Genomic DNA, 22,362 nt, shown 5'->3' with positions numbered 1-22,362 from the left:
AAAAAAAAAAAAAAGGAAGGCTTATAGCTATGGGCCTTTATATTGAAAACTCAGAGTGACCTCAAGTAAACAGTGCAGCAGATCAATGTCTGGGGGGGGGGGGGGGGGAGGGGGAATACAAAATCAGCAAACTAAGAGTTAACAACAATGTAGAATTAATGAATTTCAGACTAAAAGTACAATACAAGAATCAAAGAAACAAGAGTTGGTTCTTTGAAAACAAAAAATTGGCAAGCCCTTAGCCAAATTAACTAAAAGAAGGACCTGCTTAGACCCAAGCAATAACTCTAGAACTAACGAGATGGACATTCCGGCAGGCACCACCGAAATCCAGAAAAGTACCACAGAGTATGTTCAAAACCTGTACTGCACAAAGGTGGAAAGATGAGAAGAAATGGATAAATTCCCAAACTCATATGACTTGTTAATGCTAAATCAAAAGGGTGGAAGCATTTGCAGCAAGCCTACACTGCACAAGAAGAGTGAAGCAATAATGAGTCTAACAACATCAAACGCACCAGCACAGGGCAGGAAGAAATCACTGCCAGACTCCACCAGACCTTAGACACCATCGTTCCTCCAAATAGTCCAGAATACTGAAAGGAGCCGGACAGGGGCAGATGTGTCCCAGAACGCCAGAATTAGCCTAATAATAAACTAGAGGAGGGATCGACAAAAGAGAAAACTATTCTTTTTTTCTAAAGTTCTTAATAAAGTACTTACAAACCAAATTTAACAGACATGAAAAAGATCGAATACCCAAGGCTAAATAAATAAAGGATCTCTCATTTTTTATTTTGTTTTAATCTACTAAAAAGTACTTTCAATTGACAGTAAATCTTGATTCCCCCCAATCCTCATTCCCCAAAAGAGATATCTGTTTATTTTTAAAAAACAAATTATTTCAAATATAGAAATGTATAAAAATTTTGAAGAGAAAGACCTATAACACTACAAAACAAACAAACAAAAACCATAAAAGGAAAAATAAAAACAAAACAAAGTGTTTGATCTGCTGCCTGGCTAAGATTCCATGGTTGACTCAGAGTGAAACAAGAGATTCTTTATATCTAAAGAACACTTAGGGGCAGGGGTAGGGTACAGGGAACTTTCGGGACAGCATTTGAAATGTAAACAAAGAAAATATCTAATAAAAAAAAACACTTAGGCAGTAAGAGAACTCCTATAAAGCTGTAATAATGTTTCTTATACCCTACTCACCTTTTACTTTCTTTCTCTTTTCAGGAGACAACCTCCAATCAGGATTAAGTTCATCATAGCCTGGCTAAATAAAAAGATAGATACATAATTGTATGAGTCAAACATGTTTAAAAAAAAAACTATGAAAAACTCACCAAGACCTATGAAATTTTACAATTAAAAAAAAAAATACAGACATGATAGTCTGTTTCCCTTGATCTGTATTCCAATGCAAGGCTCCCTCAGCCTAAGGGTTTGGGGAAACAAACGACACTGGACTTAATGGTCGCAGACAGGAACAAGACTCAACATGAATACAAAAGATAGGGCAGGCATAGTGTTGATAACTGATACAAATGAAAGCTCACTACCATGTTTCTTCTACATCCACACCCCACATTAGAGAGTAGTGTCTATTTTGCTGTAAGCAAACACTGGCCTGGGTCTGCTCCAAGTCCCCTGTACACTATGCACATACACTGAGAGGAGTAGCACTTAAGAAGCTCACGACCTACAAGAAGCACACCTAGGCCTTAGTACCACGTGCATATACTCTAAGGAGCAGCCTTCCTGCCCCTTCCTTTTGTATCTGTTGGAGCTCAGAATATATCACCTTAGGCTGGTGTCTTTGAACTGATGGATACTAATGCATCTCCAGCCTTCTCTGCCCTCTTACCCCCAGCTTCTAATACTCCCCAAAAGCAAGTCATAGGAACCAGAATTCCCCTCCCACAGGACGTGGCAGAAATTAGATTTCCTACTCCTAAGCAAGTCATGCAGTCAATAAGGCTCTTCACCTACAAAGATTCTCTTTCCATTGGATCTGCCACACACAATGGTGGTGGAGGGTGCCTATAGAAAAGCGACAAAGGATAACAGAGAGAACTGCCGGGTGCCTCATGGTCTATTACTTCTAGATAGCCTCTTTGTCCAAGCACATTTCAGCATGGCTGTCACCCTTATTCCACTCCCACAGTTTCTGGCACCTAATGTTGGGAAGCAGAGGAACTGACCTGCTCTAAGGCTTGAGAATGAGATCCTACAACTAACTACTAACAATAACCAGCCAAAGAAAGAATTAAAATCATACAAACAGCCGGGCAGCAGTGGCACTGAAAAGGATGGGAACCCCCAGGAAGAACCAAGTCAACTAATCCGGACTTTAGGGAGCACTCAGAGACTGCGTCACCAACCAAAGAGCATACGTGGGCTGGACCCTGGCACTATGCAGCATATGTGCACCTCAGGTTCAAGGGCCACCTCAGCGGGAGAGGATGTGCCTAATCTGGCAGAGACTTGATATGCCAGGGTAGGGCATTTAGCATTTTGGATATAAATAAATAAATAAATATTCCCTGACCTTTTTTAACCACTAGAATCAGTCTCAGCCTCCCACAGAACAGAAACAATATTTCCTATATGTACTCATTGTACAAATATTCATCAGTGTCTACTATACAAAGCACATGGTAGAGCTATGAGTGACGTCCACCCAGCGCTGAGTCTCCAAGCGTCCAGAGTTTCGTGAAGCTGAGAAAACAGCTGTGGGTCTACCAAGATTAATCACATAAGCTGCCATCCTCCCACTTGTCCTTCATTGATTCACTATTTAACAAAATTAATCTAACACCTACTCTGTATCAAAGAGAAATAGAATAAAAATGGAAAAGATAAGCTTCTATTTCACTTTCTACACCCACACAGAAGTAAGAGGTCAGAAAGTAATAAAACTTCAAAGAAAAATTAAGACCAAAAACAAGACGTAAAGATATAAACATAACATATGGGAAATGTTTGAAATGAAAATTATTGAAACAATTTTACTCTCTTCTAGACATGAACAAATTCAACACCCAGATTTCCAGCCAGATGGATGCTTCATACTGACAATGAAAGCAAAAGGATTTAATCAACTTAAAACTGGATACAAAGTAAATCAAACCAGGCATTCCCATAACTATCTCTAATCATTAGTCTTCACAGAGAAAATAATCAATCACACAAAGTACATTATAAAAACTAATAAAGCAGCAAAATGCATGAAGAAAGACCCAAGTGAGCTGAATCCACAATTTTGATAAAGGACTGTAAAGGAATGCAGGGCAGAAGTAACACTGTTTTCTTCTCAGACAACAAGTATAAGTTGGCTATATTGCCATATAACCAATTATTAATTCATTCACTGGTCCGACCATTCCTTCCCTAGCATAGCCACAGAGGGAGGCAAAGTGAGAAAACTCCATCTGTCCAAGTCTCTGTCCGAACATGGGACTCCTCTTTACACAAGTCCAGTGATTCTGCACACACATGCTCATCCATCAGGTAAAGGACAGTACTGTGCCCCTCCCTGATGGCTACTACATTTGCACATTTTTAAAGTGTCTGCATAATGAACTGCATGTGATCACATGCCACCGAGCCAGGCTCCAAGGTGCTAGCCCTCCCTTGAGTACAGTAGACTCAGACTCCTCATTTGCTCAAACCTACGTCAGTACTTCTAAATGCAAACACTGTTAGTCAATATTCTAAAAAACAAGATGGAATCTGAATGCCAACACATAGTGATTGCATGTTAATTTCTTTTTGCACTATTTTACATATATTAAAATGGTAATAAAATTACTTTTTACTAAATAAAGTTGTTTTAAGACAAACTGCTCTGTAAGAAGCCAAACCTCAATATGCAAATTTACTTCCAAGAATTCTCCTCCCCAATACTACAATTATAAGCCTCTGTCTCCCCAAGTTTTTCCTTTTAATATTAAAATGTTACCTTTTTCTGTATAATTGTTTTGGCACAGACTGACACCTACCATATTTCTTACCGCAGAGCTAAGCAGAGATTCGACATCATGATTTTATGATGATGTTACCATGGTTATAGAACAAGCTATTCTATTTTACGGAACAGGTGAAGCTAAGCCTTGTTGCATTCACTACAGTGCACCAGATTTTAGTATTACATATGCTAAAATCCCAATATAAAATACACAAGGTACTGTGACCACTTCCCAGGACACAGGTGACTCTGACTTGGTCATCTGGTCACATTTCATAAAAAATGTACCTCGTTCACCTTGTTCTAAGGGGTTTCACATGTCCTCTAGATTTGTGTAACACAGCTAAGCATTTACCAGGGAGAAACCTGGTTGATTATTTACTGTTCTGCCTGGTACATACACACCAACTAGTACTTCAAGAGTAAAGCGCATCTGAGGGGCAATAATGAAACCAGTGTTCAATCCAAAAGGAACTGGGACTTGTCTCGAAGCATTTAAAGACTGTCAGATGATGACGCAATGTAAAACATCACAACCAGGAAGGGGGACTTGGGTCTTCTTAACCTGTCACACAGAAATCTGACCTTTCAAATAACAGAATGCTCCCAAAGTCAGAAGAGTACAAATATTGCAAACATAGAAATAGGATGGGCATGCTGGCTAAGGAGAGAGCATGGGCATCACAGTCAGAGATAGATCCCAATGCCATTCCTACTGCTTACTTGGTGGACAACCAGAACAAAGTTAAGTGCACCAAGTTATCAGTGAGTAAATTTTATAAATGTTTCAGAGCACTATACCCAGACCCTTCATGCTCCCAAGGCCTACAAGTCATAGACAAATATACTGAACATCCAGAGTGTATGAAGAGCAGAAGCCTCAGGTGAATACCTGTGACAGAATGACACTCTACAACACACAGTACAAAGGATTAGATAAGAGCAAGTAGACAGAGCCCAAGGAGCAAACATGTAGTCTGACCAGACTCAGTGCGATGACAGAAAAGCAGAGGGCTTTGCATTTTGACAATAGGATTTCAAAGAAAATAAATAAACAATTTTATCATTGTTTCCAAATCTGAACCAAAATCTCTTTTGAAGCTAAAGCCAGTGGGAGTCTCAGGGGTGGAGAGAATGTCTGTAGCAAACCTCTCAGCAGGCTGAGCACTAGATTTCCAAGGGAGGATGTGGGCATCAAAAGGATGGCAACTGATGCAGGGTTAGGCTTGGTACCTATGGCTCAGCCCTGCTCCCTCAGCAAAGGACATTACAACCTGCACACAGCCCACTTGAGAGCAAACAGGTCTTGGTTTTCAGTTGTGTGAACATAAGACCTTCTTGTTTACTTAGGTATTGAATAGGAACAATGCCAACTAAAGCAGAAGAAAATGGCATGTAATTAAGCATGCAAAGTGTTAATAATAGATACAACACACATGAAAAGAAACTAGCATGTAACTAAACACATATAAACTGTTAACAGAAGACATAACACACATAAGAAGAAATGTGTATGTAACTATGTAAACCCTTACTAATAGAAGCACTACTGTTAAGAGTGAGGAGGCCTCTGTCTGACTCACAGACTGGACACATGCTCAGCCTAAGGCTTGTTTGGGGAGCACTGAGCTGGAGCCATAAGAGTAGATGTCTAACAGCTGGGGCATGACAGCAGCTACCCAACTCCCTTGGCAATGCTGGTGGCATCTGTGGTCCAAAGACTCATTGTTGAACACAAACTGCCAGTTTCAACTCCTCTCTTCCATTTTGGAGAGCTTGTCCTTCCTGACCCATTATTTTACTTAACTATAAATTTAAAGATACAAAGATAAATGCATTTACTCATTCCCAAATTTTAAGATTTTTAAGCAAATTTTAAGTTTTAGTAAGCTCACTATTAAAACCTAACTAGGATCTGGCAAGAGTTGAAGGAGGAAAAATCGTAATCAGAATATATTGTATGAAAAAGAAAAACTATTGTCAATCTTTTTTAAAAAACCTAATTAATAAATAATATTAGAGTGATCAATCGTAATGGTTTTTGCTCACAAGTAATGATGAGCCCATGTCATAAGGAGTTCAAGAAGCAAAGGAGGCCCTTCAGAATCTCAACAAACATCAAGAGCACACTGATCAACTCGACCATTAATAGTGAATGCACTATATTTGAGATTGTCGATGGAATACTAGGGGTACTTCAGAAGTTGATCAATATTTCTATTATGTGACAGAATATAATGTAAGGAAATAGAAAGCTAAGGTGACCTCACTGTTCAAAATCTCACCATTAAAAAAGATACTTCCAAATATGGAGAGCTCATGAGCCTCCCAGGTAAAAGAAGTGAACACTTTACTACCACACAAAGCTAGGGAAAACGTGCTGCATTTGGAGACCTTCTAAATAATGCAGACAAACAGGAAGCAGAAACCACAGGTCATATGTGTTAATCAGATTAAGCCATACCCCCACTACCAGTCAGTTCGCGGCAGCCTAATGGAGATTCTGTGTCTAACACACACAGCTAAAGCATTGAGCCCCCATAAGGGGCAATCACTTCTTAGCTACGGTTTCAGAACATTACAAAGAATGTGCCCTATTAATCCATCTCCTGGGCTTTCTGCTCAGAAGCATCTCTTCACATGAGTGAGAGAGAGTGTGGTCGGCATGTGAACTCCACATTAAACTGAAGGGATGGTCAGTAGGAGTGGTGGGAAACCTTAAAGTTACATGCTGATAAGATAGTAATAAAGTAGTCAACAGTCAGCATGATGGCTCATGCCTATAGCAAACAGCTAAAGCAATCACTAATGGTTCAAGTCCAGCCTGCTCTACCCAGTGTCCACCAGGCCCATCAGGACTACACAGGAAAGCTGTCATAAAAATACAAAATACTAGGGCCTGCACAGGTGGCTCAGCTGTTTTGAGAGCACTTGTCACTCATGCAGAGGACCCGGGTTCCCAGCACCCACATGGTGGCTCCTCTCCATCCCTAACTCCAGCTCCAGGAACTCCAAATACCCCCGTTCACCCTCTGTGGGTACCCAGTGCACACAGTGCATACTCATATAAGCAGTTAGAAAAATGCTCATACACATAAAAGAAAATGACTATATCTAAAGAACATGAATACACTTTAAAGAACAATAATAATAATAAATCTCTACTCGTCACGGCTCCCCATTTTCCCCTTATAAATTTAAATTATAACTTTAATCTATAATTCCATTATGAATACAAATTAAAATGGTTGAGTCTACATGTTACTAAAGAACAAAATCAGCTAATTCTTAAAATTTATTATCTCAAGATATTAAAAGATAAAAAAGTCCCATCTTTTTCCATGTCCATTATAGGGACAGAAGCCCACTGCCTTCAGACCTTAAGTATAGCTACACTTACAGGAAGAAAAATAATCCTTTCAGCATTTATGTCCAAAAATTGTTAAAACCTGTTTGGTTTTTTTTTTTTTTTTTTTTTTTGTTTTTTGGTTGGTTGGTTGGTTTGGTTTTGTAGGGGTGTTTGTTTTGTTTGTTTTGGGGTGGTGGTGGTTGTTGTGGTGTTCAAATGTTATAATCTCCATTCTACTTTTACTTTTAGCATTAAAGAACAAAGAGTGCCCTAGAACCTACTTGTTGTGCGGAGTGTACCCCATGACAAGTTGGAATGGACACACAGAATCTGTTCTTTCAGTGGCTTGTCCTTATCGGTTGATATTATAATTTGACTTAAGACTATGATGGGTTTGGAAAGATGAGGATTAAATAACAGCTGTGTAAGTCAGAGAAACATCAACAATATGGAATTACCACTGCCAGTCAAAACCTCAACAGTGACTCTACCAGCAGACGCACCTGCTCATCTTGACGCCAGACTCCTTGTTGCTTCAGAGATGGAATGGCCCAGATGCTCAGCTTCCCTGAGAAGTGAATTGCCGCAAGGAGGTTCCCGTCAGGAGACAGGCTCATCTTGAAGATTCCATCCTGTGTAGGAACAGTGTGTGCAGTAAGCACAAAAGACTTGTGCACAGAAAGAGCTTTCAGAATGAAAATGGTGCTTGGCAAGTTTGCATGTTCCAGGTCATCCTGAGCAGCGGAGGACTGCCAATCTCACCCCAGGCTCTCTGCGCCGCAGCATGAGGGACAGCACCATTGTTCTGGCAGGTTTGACTACTTTACAGTGTTATAGCTTACATTCTACTCCAGACCCACATGTGCCAGAAATGTATTCCCACAGCACTCACCAATATTTCCCAATTTTATAATTCTGCTTCCATAGATTATGAGGTCTTGGAAATATACACCCATACTCGGGAGTAATGATTAAAAGGTATGTGGTTTTTTTTTTTCAAGGTGAAAAAAACACGTTTTTAAAACTGGGACCAAGGTGATTGTACAATTCTATGACTACAATAAGAACCAGCAAATCGCTAAGAAGTGACTATAAGATTTCAATAAAGCTATTTCACAAAGTCATTAGCCCACAGTTGGCTCTACACAACTTCATGTACCTTCCTGCTTACATTAAAATACTTGCTCAAATGTCCATTGGATCTTTTCTTAATTAAGAGAACTAATTAAAGTCTTCTGCTACTGGAATCAATATTTAAAGTAGGGCTTGTACCTTCATTCAAATACTGTAATAAAATTTCCATCTTCCTTAAGACAAGGAACTATTGTGATGTTAAATAGAGTGTTGTACTGAGATTAGTTTAAAACAGCCCACTTTCTTCAGTTGCTCACTGCCTGTATGGAACACTATAAATGAGTGCTTTCTATTACCTACACCCTTCAACTGTACAAGCAATATTAAAATAAAAGTACTGAATACCAGTGAATGCAACCAAAATGTTCTGAATTTCTACATATTCTTAAAGAAAGAAATGTCAAATCAATAAAATGTAATTTCCTAAGTGAATCGCTCTAACATCCCACACATATTTACTGAATATTACATACTGAACAATAACTGCTGCATGTCAGATTCTGTATTTACACTCTGATGGCAACCCTAAACAAAACACAAATTCCTGTCCTCAGGAAGCTTGCCAGATGTTACGGGTCCAACCCTTGGCTAGCATCTGAGACCCTAACTTGACTCCAAGTGGCTGTTCTTTTCAGTTTATCTATTTTAGCCTAGTGTAATTTAGAATAAAAAATATTCTATGGAGAGGGAGAGGAAGGGAGAGAGGAATGGAGGGGAGAGAAGGGAGAAAGGAATCTTTCAAACTGAGTGACAGTCATCCTCAATAAAAGTATGAAGAAAAAAACAGTCGAGAAAAAAACCAAGCCAGTTCCACTCAAAAATATGACTAATTCTAGTTATTACAGTATTAAGGCACATACAGCACAAACAAAGCAAGTCATTTAGAGTCATAAGAGATATAGGCACATTATACCATGACTTTTAAATGAATGTGGAAGTCTGGGGAGAGGACTCAGTGGGGAAAGGTGCTTACCTCACAAATGTAAGGATCTGAGTCTGAACCCCAGAACCCAGCTATAAACCAGGCATGGTAGAATGCATCTGCAATCCCTGGCTCCTGCAGCAAGTTTGGAGACAGGGGCCATAGTCTCTGAAGCTCCTGGGCCAGGTGACCTGGCTTACACAGTGGTGAATAACGAGATCCTTTCATAAAACAAGGCAGAAGACAAGAACTGCCAGCCGCTGTTGTCCTCTGACTTCTTTGTATGACTTCTTTGTATGACTTCTTTGTATGAGCATGGAACGAGCACAGGAACATGTGCACATACAAACGTGCACATACAGGTGCACATCTTATAAATAACATCATGCATACCTACCAACAAAACAAACTGAAATCCAGCTACTAACAACTGTTCCTATTGTTAACACAAAGAAATTAAGAGATCACAACAGCTACCATCACACATCAACTGAGTGTCTGCAACGTGACAGTCACTGACTTAAAGTCTGACAAGTAAACATGAAAAAAAAAGAAAAGAAAAGAACCAAATAGCAGCTGGATGGTTACACGGAAAAGGGCAGATAATTTTAAAACATTCATAACTATAAGAAAGGTTCTGTTTATTTTTCATTTGTGAAACAGATCTTACTTTCTAGTCCAAGGTGGGGCTATAACACTTAACAATCCTCTTGCCTCAGAATACATCTTAAAAAAATATATAACTGGTGTCAAACAGTTGTGATATCTATAACAGTTATTTTATATAAGGGTAGAGTAGATCATCCCTCCACTGTAACTTGTGGTCTTGGCTCCTCTTGAGTACAACACACTTTGCTTTCTATTTCTTCAATTTTCCAGCAAATGCTTTCCTCCACAGTCAGAGAAGTCAAAAATACCATCTATCAAAGTTCTTCTAAGAACAAACCTGAATCTGGCTAAGTGTGCTGGGCAGGCCACTTGTCTTGAGGTCTCAACTTCTTAATCAAGAAAACAGACATTATCACAGCAATCATAGGGCTTCCTGTGAGATCATGTGAAATGACCTGCTAGTTAGACTTTGTTCTCAATAGGAAGAAATCCTTAGGTTCTCCTTAAGCCCCAACAGCTCTGAAATTATAGCACTAAAAATCTACAGGCTACAAACAGAAATGTCTAGGTGCAAATAAGATACACACATAACACTCAGATGTTTTCTGGGAAGCACTAGGTTTACAATACTAAATGCAAAATGTGTTTTCTCAGAGCCCAGACAAGTTAAGGATTTGGGGACAGTGTGTCGAAATGCAGGATCAAAATACAATGAAATTAATTGCTTGCTTCTCTCTGCATTGCTCGCTCACAGAGGATCCTGACAGAATGAACAAGAGAAAACTCCACCTGATAAGAATAAGCAGTAGCAGGAGCAGAAACAGCACACAACTGGGCTCCAGGTTGTGTAAGCATAAAGAGAAATGGTCTCTTCGCTCTCTTGGTATGAACCATACAAACTCACACCTTCTAAGAAATCAAATCAGCTGACACATATATCTAATATGAACCAGAGATGGCACAGCAAAGAATCAAAACTATCAATCCCCTAGATAGGCCATATTCCAAATACTGCTATAATTATATCACATGAAACATAAGGACATGGAAATTATAATCTGGAAAGCCAAATCCCAGTGCCTGTGGGTTCTCTAGCTGCTGGAGCCATTGGTGTGTCCCAATGGCAGCACAGCTACTCCTGGCAGCCGGTCACACTCGATCCCAACACTGGAGCACCCAGCCTCTCCTTCCCCTCTGGGAACTCCCTCTCTTCAAGGTTCAAACCAAACTGTGCCAAGGGCCGATGCTTCCTCTGCTGTACTTCAGCTGGTGGTAGTGTGGTAGTGCTTTGCCCTGCTTCTGGGTCTGCCCCCATCACACTGTGGGCTTTGAGGAAATGTCCTGTACATTACCCACCTTGAAAATGGGATACTAAAGCTCTGCACTCTCTATTATGTATAGTCAGCAGGACAAAAGTAACCACAGCTGAGAACCCTTGTTGAAGGTATAGGGCAGTATTTAGAACTCACTACAGAGAAAGGAAAGCAAAGGAGAAAGGGAAGCGATATCCCTGAACACCAGCATGGTGCTACAAACACCAACAGGCAGCACAGCACATTAGGAAAACAAACTTCAAGGCAGAAGCCAACTCATTTAGTCTCACATATGCTTCTTTGTCTGCAAATTGAAGGCAACTCCAGGAAATAAGTAGAGAGTGCCAACTAGAAACTCGTATAAATGTGCAGAGGATCAAAGATAAGAGATCCTGTAGACACAGGGGCACTGTTACTGTTCAAACCTACAGAGTGAAGGTCATATCCAAAATACACGTATCCAGAATACATACTGTGCAGAATGAATGAATTTCAATGGCAAGAAATAATTAAAACTTAAAATATACTGGATACTAGCGTAGCAACAGAACTCTTGTTACATTCTTCCAAGACAAGAGTAAGATTTGAGCCGGGCATGGTGGCGCATGCCTTTAATCCCAGCACTCAGGAGGCAGAGGTAGGCGGATTTCTGAGTTTGAGGCCAGCCTGGTCTACAAAGTGAATTTCAGGACAGCCAGGGCTATACAGAGAAACCCTGTCTCAGGGAAAAAAAAAAAAGTAAGATTTAATGTTTCATACAGATGGAGGAGAGACAATGTACCCACCTCCCTCAGAGGCACCTACTATGTGGAACACCTATATACATTCAGTGGCACTGCCAAGGCCTCTGTCCTGCAGCCAGATTGTTCCTACCAACGAAGACCAGCATGGCTTGTTTCCTACTGGGCAGTCAGTAACCTCACACCTGAGAGGGAATTTCTTAATTTTACGACACACAGAGATCTGTATGGATGAGACTAAAAACTTCATACAATTTTTGAAGAAATCAGTAGAGATAGATTGTGATCTATCTATCACTAGGTTTGTTTTAGTGAAAGGTTTGTTCAGACTAGATATTCATCCTCCAAGAGAACCATTTATATTCTGTTGTTTTAAGATTAATACATACTAAATACACACATTTTCAAGAAATTTCTCTATAAATACTTACTACTACATACACCCAGGAGAAGATCTAGAAATCGTTCAAGGTTTATGATGGTTCCTTTGACTGTCCCCTTGATCAGATAAAGAAGTGCAAGGCTATTCCAGACGGGATTAGCTCACAGGGGCTCCAACTTATTAAATGGTCTGATCTATAGACAGATCCAGTTTCAGAATTAGAAGAAGTGGAACTGTAGAAGGTGAAGACTGGCTGGAGGAAGCACACTGCACCTCTTTTGGATTCTGCCCTACCCTGCCCTTCCCCACTGTGAAGTAAGCTACTCCACCCCAGTCTCCTAGCAGCCCTGAGTAAACAATCACGCTCTGCAAGCTCCCTTTACCCTGATGGATGTAACTTCTGAATCCAGGAGCTTGTCTGCCCCTGCTGCGTGCCTGAACACATGCCTGACTAATGCAAGCATCACTCACTCACTTCATCCCTGAAGAACTCTGCTGGAAGAGTTTGAAAAGCAAAGGTAAGCAAATTCACGTTACCTGTTCTTGTCCCTGGCGAGTGTAGAGCATGACACTTAGCAGCTTTAATAATCCCAGTGTCTTTGGCACCTACAAAGTTAAGATACATCATATAAAGAATGATTAATGGAATGCTTTTTATTATCTAAGATCCTTTTATCAAGAAATAAAAAGCACAGCAAATTGAGTAATTTTAACTAAGTAAGAGGCACACCAGTGGGGCTGAAGATGCGACTCAGTGAAGACACAAACACTGCATGTGTGAGACTAGCCTCTTACACATCCAATGTAATAGAAAGTGAATGCAGCTTCAACATGGTACCAAGTCCAAACGTCAAGGTAGTAAATTAGCTTAAAATAATAATAATTATAATGAGAGAGAGAGAGAGAGAGAGAGAGAGAGAGAGAGAGAGAGAGAGAGAGAGAGAGAGACCGTAAGTCTGTAACCCCGGTACCCAGGAGGCAGAGGCAAGTGGGTCTCTGTAAAAGCCACATGTGCAGAGGTTCTTGATATTCTGATGGGCAGGAGAATCTACCAAGTGGTGAAGGCTTACGAGATAAGCACCATCAAACACTGTAGGCAAATAACAGGTCTAACGCAGCTTAGGTAAACCAGAATCACTGCATGTTTTCAACTGAGGCTAAGGCTGACACTATCACCATGAAAAAATTCAAAAGTTCCTATAGGAATGTCATTCATTTGGAACTAGACCTATTCTTTCAAAATCCAGAGGGAAAAATAATACTTAGAAACCAATATTTAAAATAAGAAAAGAGGTGACTCTAATTTTTGGAAGGGAAAAGGTGTTATTGAGAATGTCAAGAATTTGGAGCTGCCATGCCCTGATTTGGGAATTATAAAATAGTGCAACTACTGTGGAAAAGTTTAGTAGATCTTCAAAGCTGAGAAAAAAATGATCATAGGACCTAGCAATTCTTTCCTAGGTCACTGCATGTTTTAAAACAACTGATTTTGCACTGTAAGAATTTGATCCCAATATTGTAATAAGCAAAAAGGAAGCTAAATTTGGTGGCTCATCCCCACTGTACTCAGGACTACCATAGAACTATCATGAGTTTGATGCCACCCTACACTACATACCAAGTACTATGCTAGCCTAAGCTAAGTAGGACACCATGTCTCAAAAGCTCAAAACAAGGCGATGGAGCCTGAGAAAATGGCTCTGTATTTAAAGTATTTAATTAAAAAGTTTACTACGATTGCAGAGGACCCAACTTCAGTTTCCGCAATCCACACAGTAGCACACACTCACGACTCCAGTTCCTGGGGTTATAATACCCTCTTCTGGCCTCCATAGGCACTGCACATACTTATATCTGGTGGATATAAACTTACACAGACAGACACACATACATATATATATAAATTATCTGAGAGCAACAGGGCTCACTATGCAGTAAAGTTAACAATGGTGCTTCCAATGCTTTTAAAGAGCTAAAGATACCAGTGATGACCTAGCTACAAATCTCCCAATATCTCCTTCAAAAACAATAGAGTACAGGAGAAGGAAAACAATGTAAATGAGAATCACACAACCAGTTTAGCAGGAATGCTAATACTACTAATAATAATAACTTTTAAAATAATTTTACATAAAAAGAGAAAAATTGTTGAATCCCAGTTGTCATGCCCGTTGTTCCTGCTTGGGGATGAGGAAAGGCAATGGGGAAAGTTGTGCAGGGTCTGAGGAGGACAGCAAGGGACACTGCAAAGAAGGCAAGGCCTATCTAAACACAGCCTGAAATATCAAGTCCATTTAGTGTCTGAAAACACTGAAACAGCACCCATGTCAGTAAGCCATGGGTGACAGGGAAGGGACAGAAGTGTCATTGTGCTTTGAAGGAACACTCTGACAATGTAAAGGGAAGAAGTACATTTTCCAGCATAAGTCATAAGGATGGAAGACAGAGAAGGAAGTCCAGCTCACTTCAAGGCAAGTGAGAAAGACCCGACCTGCAGAGCCCAGAGCCCTTGCTACCTACAAGCATCTACAGAGCTCTGGACTCCACCCTGCCAACAAACACCAAGCTCAGAGTTTGGAAAGCATTCCAATATCATTACAATGAACTAGAGAAAGACTCATAAATATCTTGTAGGCAATCAGAGGCACACACAACTCAACAAATTCTATAAAGCTAGGGGAAAAGAGAATCAAAAGACAAAAATTCACATACATAAATGAGGGTAGATTGCCCCTGGGAAAACAACCAAGAAACCTAAGTAAAAAATAACGCTTTACGTAGAACTTAATGAGCTTAAACAAGAATTTAAGGACACAGGAAAATCTTTTTAATGGCCTTAAAACTTAAAGCACAATAACTAAAAACAAAAGTTGATAAAAATTTAAGGAAAGAAACTAACAAAACATTAACAGCAAAGAGCATCACCATGTCTGTAATCTTGGTGCCTGGGAGGAAAAGGCAGGATGAGATGTGTGAGCTACTGACAAGAATGGAAAGGCAAACCAGCAAAGGGGGCAAATGGGGAGGACAGAGGAGAAGGTGTTGGCCAGCAGCAGCAAGAGAGGAAGGCCAGGCGCACAAGTGCCATGCTGGGCAATGGCAGCAAGGGAAGGTCCCACAGACACAGTGCTTGGCAGGCAGGAGAATCTCATAGAAGCATTAACTACAGCCATCTTCTCAGTAAAGGAAGATTTCTCAGAGAAACAAAATGCTCAAAACACCTACATTGTTTGCATGGGAGAATATGAATTAGTGCAAGGACCATGAGCCATAACAAAACTTCAGTGGGCTTTTGTTCACTTTTCCATTCAATTCCACTATCTAAATTCTGATCTTAAAACTCCAAGGAAACAGCAATAATCACCATGTGTATTGTCTGAAGAAACTGCCTTCACATAGATTGTGTCACAAATACACAAATGGCAAAAAGGGGGCTAGAATTTCAACATCAGACTTTTGACTCCTAAGCCCATACCTGTTCTGACTGGGCACTGTTATAGTCTACTGAACTCACCTGTCGAGCTCGCTACATTAGTATCTTTATACTCCTAATACTTGGAGCAACAACTCAATGTTGAGCTATCAATAGGCAAAGCCATGTCACATAAAGAACAGTACCATTCATCTGGAAACATTGATTAATATATATGTATGTATGTATACACACATATACATACATACATACATACATACATACATACATACATATTAAATTTTGCAGTCTCTTTTATAACCTGCCAGACTATAAAAGGCAGGTTATAAAAGGGAGATTGGAATATATGTGTGATCAAAAATTTTCCAATCAATCCCTGCTTACACACTAGCAACCTTCACAAGCACTAAGAGAGGAAGCTCTAAGTGCAGCGCCCAGCACCTGATGAGAGAGACAAACGTTACAACCTCACAGCACCCTGAGGTGAGAAAGGCTCTCTGGAAGGACTGTAAGATTAGCTGCAAGACACATTTAAAAGCTACTAATGGAATCCAAATACATTTGCAGCATTTCAGGAAGTCAATCATACAGCAGGGCATTCAATCTGCAATTCAATATTTTTCTTCACTTAGTCAGTGGACAAGCAATTTTCCCCTAAGAGTAGCAAATATCAAAGCCCCTTGGGCTTGAGAAAGGAGGACTGTACACAGCAGATTGCTTTCCAAAAAGCACTGTGTTCAGAAAGAAGCCCACGAGAACCGAAAGGAGGCCAGGGGGAAGGTCTGCTGCCGGCAGTAGCACTCAGACAACTGCCCTCTGCAGAGCTTGTCTGAACAGAGCCCGTCAATGCTGCTGGAATCACAGAGCTCTGTCCTAGACTCACATCTGGACAAATTTCAAACTACAGAAAAGACAAGGTGATCATATGATGAAACTCCACATCTCTCGCTGCACCGCCCAGTGCTGCTACGTGAGTTTACTTTTCTGAATCTGCAAATGCTATCTTTAAATTTATAACTTGAACCATCTGAAAAAGAAAAGCCATGAGAATCATACTTGTTTGGGCAAATTTGAGTGATTTTTCCAAGATCTGCTTGATTTAACTCACATAAATCTAAAAAGTTACAAACGTCAAAAAAAAAAAAAAAAAAACAGAGCTAATAAATTCTTACAAACATGAAATAATGTGTCTATCCTTTCAAAACATAAAATAAAATGTCCACTATGTATGATGACTCCCTATATCATTCTTGTCTGGGGCAGATAAAGATAACAGTCACACTGTCATAAATCAGATATGCAGATCACCTAATATAACAGAGGGGAGTTACTGTAAGGAACCCAGGGGATCAGATCTCTGCCTGCCTTCAGTTGTCGCTCCATTCCACCTTACAGCCCAGGGCTGAGAAAGGCAGGTGCTAACATAACCTGCCCTCTCACTAGGTTCTGAAGAGAGCATACTCTGGTGGGAGAGCAGGCACACGGATCATAAGTGGGAGAAAAACACAGTACTCCGTAATGTGAACTGAGAATAGCAGCTGAATTAAGGTTTGGTGCCACATAAAACAGTAAATTGGTATCATTTTTTTAAAGTATTACTTTGCTGGATTAAATCATAATTACATATTTCAATGTAGGTCAATTCTAATAATACTAATGGAAGACTACTATAACTGCCAAAGATTTCCTTTCAAAAGCACTTCCTTGGGAATCTTTTCTTTTTTTTTTTTAAATTATTCAAGAGTCTGTTTATTCTTTTTTTTAATATTTTTATTAGATATTTTCTTCAGGGAATCTTTTCAAAACCAAGCCATTCACTGCTTTACAAGATCATTTTTAGATCAATATATTTTTAGAAAACTAACAAGCCAAATAAAATCACTATAAAAACAAACAACCTAGCATACGGCCTCCCTCACCTTGTGCTTTAGTTTCCTTGTTTCACCCCTCACGCTAAACATGCACAGCCGCTCACTACACAGCAGGCAGACACTAAGTGCAGGGCTATAGCCTTGACCAACTGTTACTTTTGTACAATCCCCCCACGTATATGAGTAGAGGGCAGCCAATGTGATGGGCATAATTAGCAATCAACAGTGATTTCCTATTTATGAACACACCGAATACTACTTACAATCTTCTTTCAAGCTAGGAGTGGTCATGTAGTTAGTCTGATGAATGAAGAAAAATGATGTCACTTTCTGGGATAAGTCTGTGAAAAGTTCCACCTTTAATTCCTTTCTTCCCTTCAAAAAGCCAGCTGTTGATATACTGGGGCCTCAATAAGTCATATTCTATGGATTCTTTTTTTTTTTTTTCTGAGTTTTTGAGACAGGGTTTCTCTGTGTAGCCCTGGCTGTCCTGGAACTCACTCTGTAAACCAGGCTGGCCTCGAACTCAGAAATCCACCTGCCTCTGCTTCCCAAGTGCTGGGATTAAAGGCATGCGCCACCACTGCCCGGCTCTATAGATTCTTTAAACATGGATTGCAACGAGCTGCTTAGAGAAGACACAGCAGGCTTAGCCAGGGATTTTGATGTGGCAAGCAAGCCACAGATATTTTAGGTGTTCCCATATGCTTATATGATTGTCTGATTTTCACACACAGTCTAGCCTACACTACACTACCTTGGATCTGGAAGGCCCCTGGATCCATGTGTTAAATTCTGGATACCAGCAGTGGTACTATTAGGAGGTGGGGCAAGCTCCAGGAGGTGCTGTTCTAGAAAGACATTAGGAAGGCAGATCACTGGAAGCACATCATCCCAAAGAGATATAGGGACCCTGGTAGACACTCATATCAAGTTCATGTTTTCTCTTACACCATCCAACCCCATCATGAGCTACTACCATGCAGAACCAAGCCACCATCAGCTGAAATCTCTACAACTACTGGCCAAAGAAACTTAGTTATTTATGTCAGTGATAAAAAGCTGGTACAAGAAACGTGTGGTACAAAACAGAAGTCCAATACATGAGAAAAAGTGAATGCAGAGGCAGATAAACAGTTCATATAAACATGGAAGCATGTATACCATGTTAGTTAAGAACATGAGCTGGGAATTTCCATGAACTGGCACTCTAAACCTTCATTGTCTGGCTACACAGAGTACAGAGTACTTTCTTACTCTCACTTGCTAACGGGTTAATCAAAGTACCCCCCTGAGGGGCACTGAGGTGAGCTAGCTCAGAGTAAAAGCACTCAGAATAGTCACCAACACAAAACCTGCTTATTAAATGTCAATATCTAAATGAGAAAATGCAAGTAATAAGGCAACAGCTGGACTAGGTTGTTTTTGTTTTCACTTGTTTGTTATTTGTGTGTGCAGTTATACATGTGTGCACACCAGGGTGTACAAGAAGAGATTAGAGGATAACTCTGCAATGAGTTCTCACCTTCCACCTTTGAATGGACTCAGGATGTAGAACTCAGGCTGCCAGGCTTGCAAGACAAGCGTGTACCTGTAGAACCATCTCACAGATCTAGGCTGTTTTTCTAATATCTGGCAATACCATTACTAAAAGGGAAGCCAAGTTAAGCTCAATACACTTGACTATATTTGATATGTATTAAGATACTAAAATCATACTACCAATGCTTAATCTCTCTTTTTTGATACAAAATTTTCTGGTTACAAAGGGTTTCTTTGTCTAATACCAACTAGAAAATAGTTGAGCAGATTATAGTAATTCATACCTCAGTGACCCTGTCCCCATCATTGGTAACTTGCTTATAATACGGTGAGCCTGAAAGGACTCTCCACGCAGAAAGGCCACAGCTAGCCGCTTTGGAAATGCCAAGTTCAGCAGCTTCACATCCACCAACCAGTAAAAGCCTAAAAGTGACAAGAAAATAATAAATAATTACAAAGATGAACAAGATAATAAGAAAACAAAGAATACAGAAACAACTACCTTTACGTAGAAAACTAAAATTGCTGTTGTTACACCCAGATAATTAGTCTTTCTGTTAGCATTTCACCTTCACTGGTAGAGAAGCAAAAGGCAAGCATTCAGGTACCTACACTCATATATACTCATATAGAAGTTTAGAAATAAAGAAAACTGCCTTGCATCCACAGCCAAACCGTGGATGGAGCTCAGGGACTCTATGGAAGAATAAGGAAGGATTGAGAGTCCTGAAGGGGACAGAAACTCCACAAGAAAATCAACAGAGTCAACTAACCTGGATCCTTAGGACTCTCAGAATCTGAACCATCAACCTAAGAACATACACAGGCTGAACCTAGGCCTTCTGCACATATGTAGCAGATGTGCAGCTTGGCCTTCATGAGGTCCCGAACAACTGGAAAGAGAGTTATCCAAAAAGGTGTTGCCTGTAAGTGGGATATCTTCTACCTGAGCTGCCCTGTCATCAGTGGGAGAGGAAGCGATCAGCCTTGCAGAGACTTGAAGTATCAGAGTAGGGGGAGTAGCGGGGGGTTGGGGGAGAACCACCTGCTCAGAGGAGATGGGAAGAGGGGGTGACCAGGAGGGGGCAGTGAGCAGGATATAAAGTGAATAATTTAAAAAATAAAATTAAAAAAAAAGAAAGAAAGAACACTGTCTTGAACTTGCATTTGCAGTTTGCACACACTTAATCAACCCTAACAAGTATTAACAATCTGGTTGAACAGCTTCAACCAGATACAAATACAGAAATGCCAACACCATACCTGATGCAGTGTGGCACAGCTACAGCCTCAGAAAGACATGGCAGCAGCTGGGAGTGCTCAGTGGGAAAGGACATACAGCAATAACTACTCAGGGGTAAGACAGGTGAACAGAAAGTGATTAATGGCTCACTGCTGTCTGCCGTGCTCCATTAGCCAGCTACAGGCCAGTTACTAAGAGGGCAAGAGCTTACCAAATACTGGAAAGCAAAAGATGTTACTACGCAGCTGCTGCAAAACTAAGCTGGTTAATCATGGAATCCAAGCAGCCATTTCCTGCAAGTTATATTAGGTTCCACACATCTGGCAGGGTCCTCCATAGGAGAAGTCACAATCACTTCTGCTTAAGGTGGGGGGAGGGGAGGGTGGGTCAAGGTAGAGCCAGGAAGATGACCAGCAGGTAAAAGCACTGGCCATGCAAGCCTGACAACTGAGTTCAGGCCCCAGAACCCAGGGAAATGTAGGAGGAGAGAAGACTCCACAGTTGTCCCTGACCTCCATACACATGCCACAGCACACGTATGCACTTGCATGTGAGCACACACACACATGAATAAGAATTAGTAAGTAAATAATAATTTAAAACTAAAAGTAAATTTTGATACACTGATGGGAAGACATCCATTATCAATGGGTTACTGTCAATAGCAACAGACAAGAGAAGAAAAGGAATGCATGCACTTCTTCATGATTCAGTTAATAATAGTGATGAAAGTTTCATTGCTACTCCTAAGAGAGTGGCAGACTTCCCAGCGGAGGGTTCCACACCATGTAGCACTGTTTCAGTGACAGGACACTGGCAAACCCTGCTCATCACCACAAAGCTCCCTCTTGTTGAGAAGAGGGTGCACTTTCATCACACATACGACTGGTTTTTTCTAGGCTATATTCACAGAAAACCCACAACTTGAAATATTTCAATTTTGTTTTTTTAGATTTTTTTTTCTTTTTAGAAAAGAAAGAACCACTTCATAAGGCTCCATACACGTGACATATCAAAAGATCAAATTATATAACCCTATTAACAACACTTACCCACCGCCCATTTTTTTGAGACACAGTCTTACTATATAGGCAAGGCTCACCTCAAATTCACAATCCTCCTGCCCTGCCGCCTCACAAATGCTAGGGTTACAGGTGTACCCATGCACCACATGACATCACATGATGACCACTCAATATTTCACCTTTGAGACCAGTCTATGTCTAAGGATTGTCAAAAAGACCTGCACTGCTGTGAAAAGTGACAGCTGTCTTCCGGTCCTTCCTCAGACCCTCTGTGCCAGGCAGCAGAGAGAAGGAAAGCTGCCAATCAACTACCCTTACAGAGAAATCGTCTCAGCTTTCCCAGGTGGGCCAGGTAATCACAGGACCTTAAGTGTGAAAGACGCAAGCAGAAGTGAGAGACTCAGAGTGAAGCAATGAGGGAAAGACTAGGCCAGCTTTGAAGATAGGCACAGTAACAAGCCAGGAGATCTGGGCAGTCTAGAGACGTCAGGCAGACCTCCAGAACAGCCCTGCTGGCTATGTGACTAGCTCACTAACGCTCATTCCAACCTCTGACCTCCTGAAGCTCAGATCAACGTGTGCGATGCCACCAACATCATGACTGTGTTAGAGCAGTCTTAGAAAATTAAAGCACTGTGCTGTAAAATCAAGAATTGACAAATGGGACCTCATAAAATTGCAAAGCTTCTGTAAGGCAAAAGACACTGTCAACAAGACAAAAAAGCCACCAACAGATTGGGAAAGGATTTTTACCAATCCTAAATCTGATAGAGGACTAATATCCAATATATACAAAGAGCTCAAGAAGCTGGACTCCAGA

General features: G+C 40.5%; 1 protein-coding gene across 4 annotated transcripts in view; it reads right to left on the bottom strand.

Annotated features, from left to right (window-relative positions):
* Nbas (neuroblastoma amplified sequence) overlaps nucleotides 1-22,362 on the bottom strand; it is a 284,567-nt gene that overhangs the window by 228,693 nt on the left and 33,512 nt on the right. For all 4 annotated transcript variants that reach the window (XM_021201944.1, XM_029540735.1, XM_029540736.1 and 1 more), the window contains exons 10-13: nucleotides 19,559-19,697; nucleotides 12,966-13,034; nucleotides 7,832-7,960; nucleotides 1,222-1,285 (exon numbers count right to left, since the gene is read on the bottom strand). In XM_021201944.1, coding sequence (XP_021057603.1) covers nucleotides 1,222-1,285; nucleotides 7,832-7,960; nucleotides 12,966-13,034; nucleotides 19,559-19,697 — 401 coding nt within the window. The remainder of the gene's footprint in view (nucleotides 1-1,221; nucleotides 1,286-7,831; nucleotides 7,961-12,965; nucleotides 13,035-19,558; nucleotides 19,698-22,362) is intronic.

Source organism: Mus pahari, chromosome 7, assembly GCF_900095145.1.
Source record: "Mus pahari chromosome 7, PAHARI_EIJ_v1.1, whole genome shotgun sequence".
NCBI lineage: Eukaryota > Metazoa > Chordata > Mammalia > Rodentia > Muridae > Mus > Mus pahari.
Note: the sequence above shows the minus strand (reverse complement) of the source record. Positions and strands in the feature narration are given on the sequence as shown.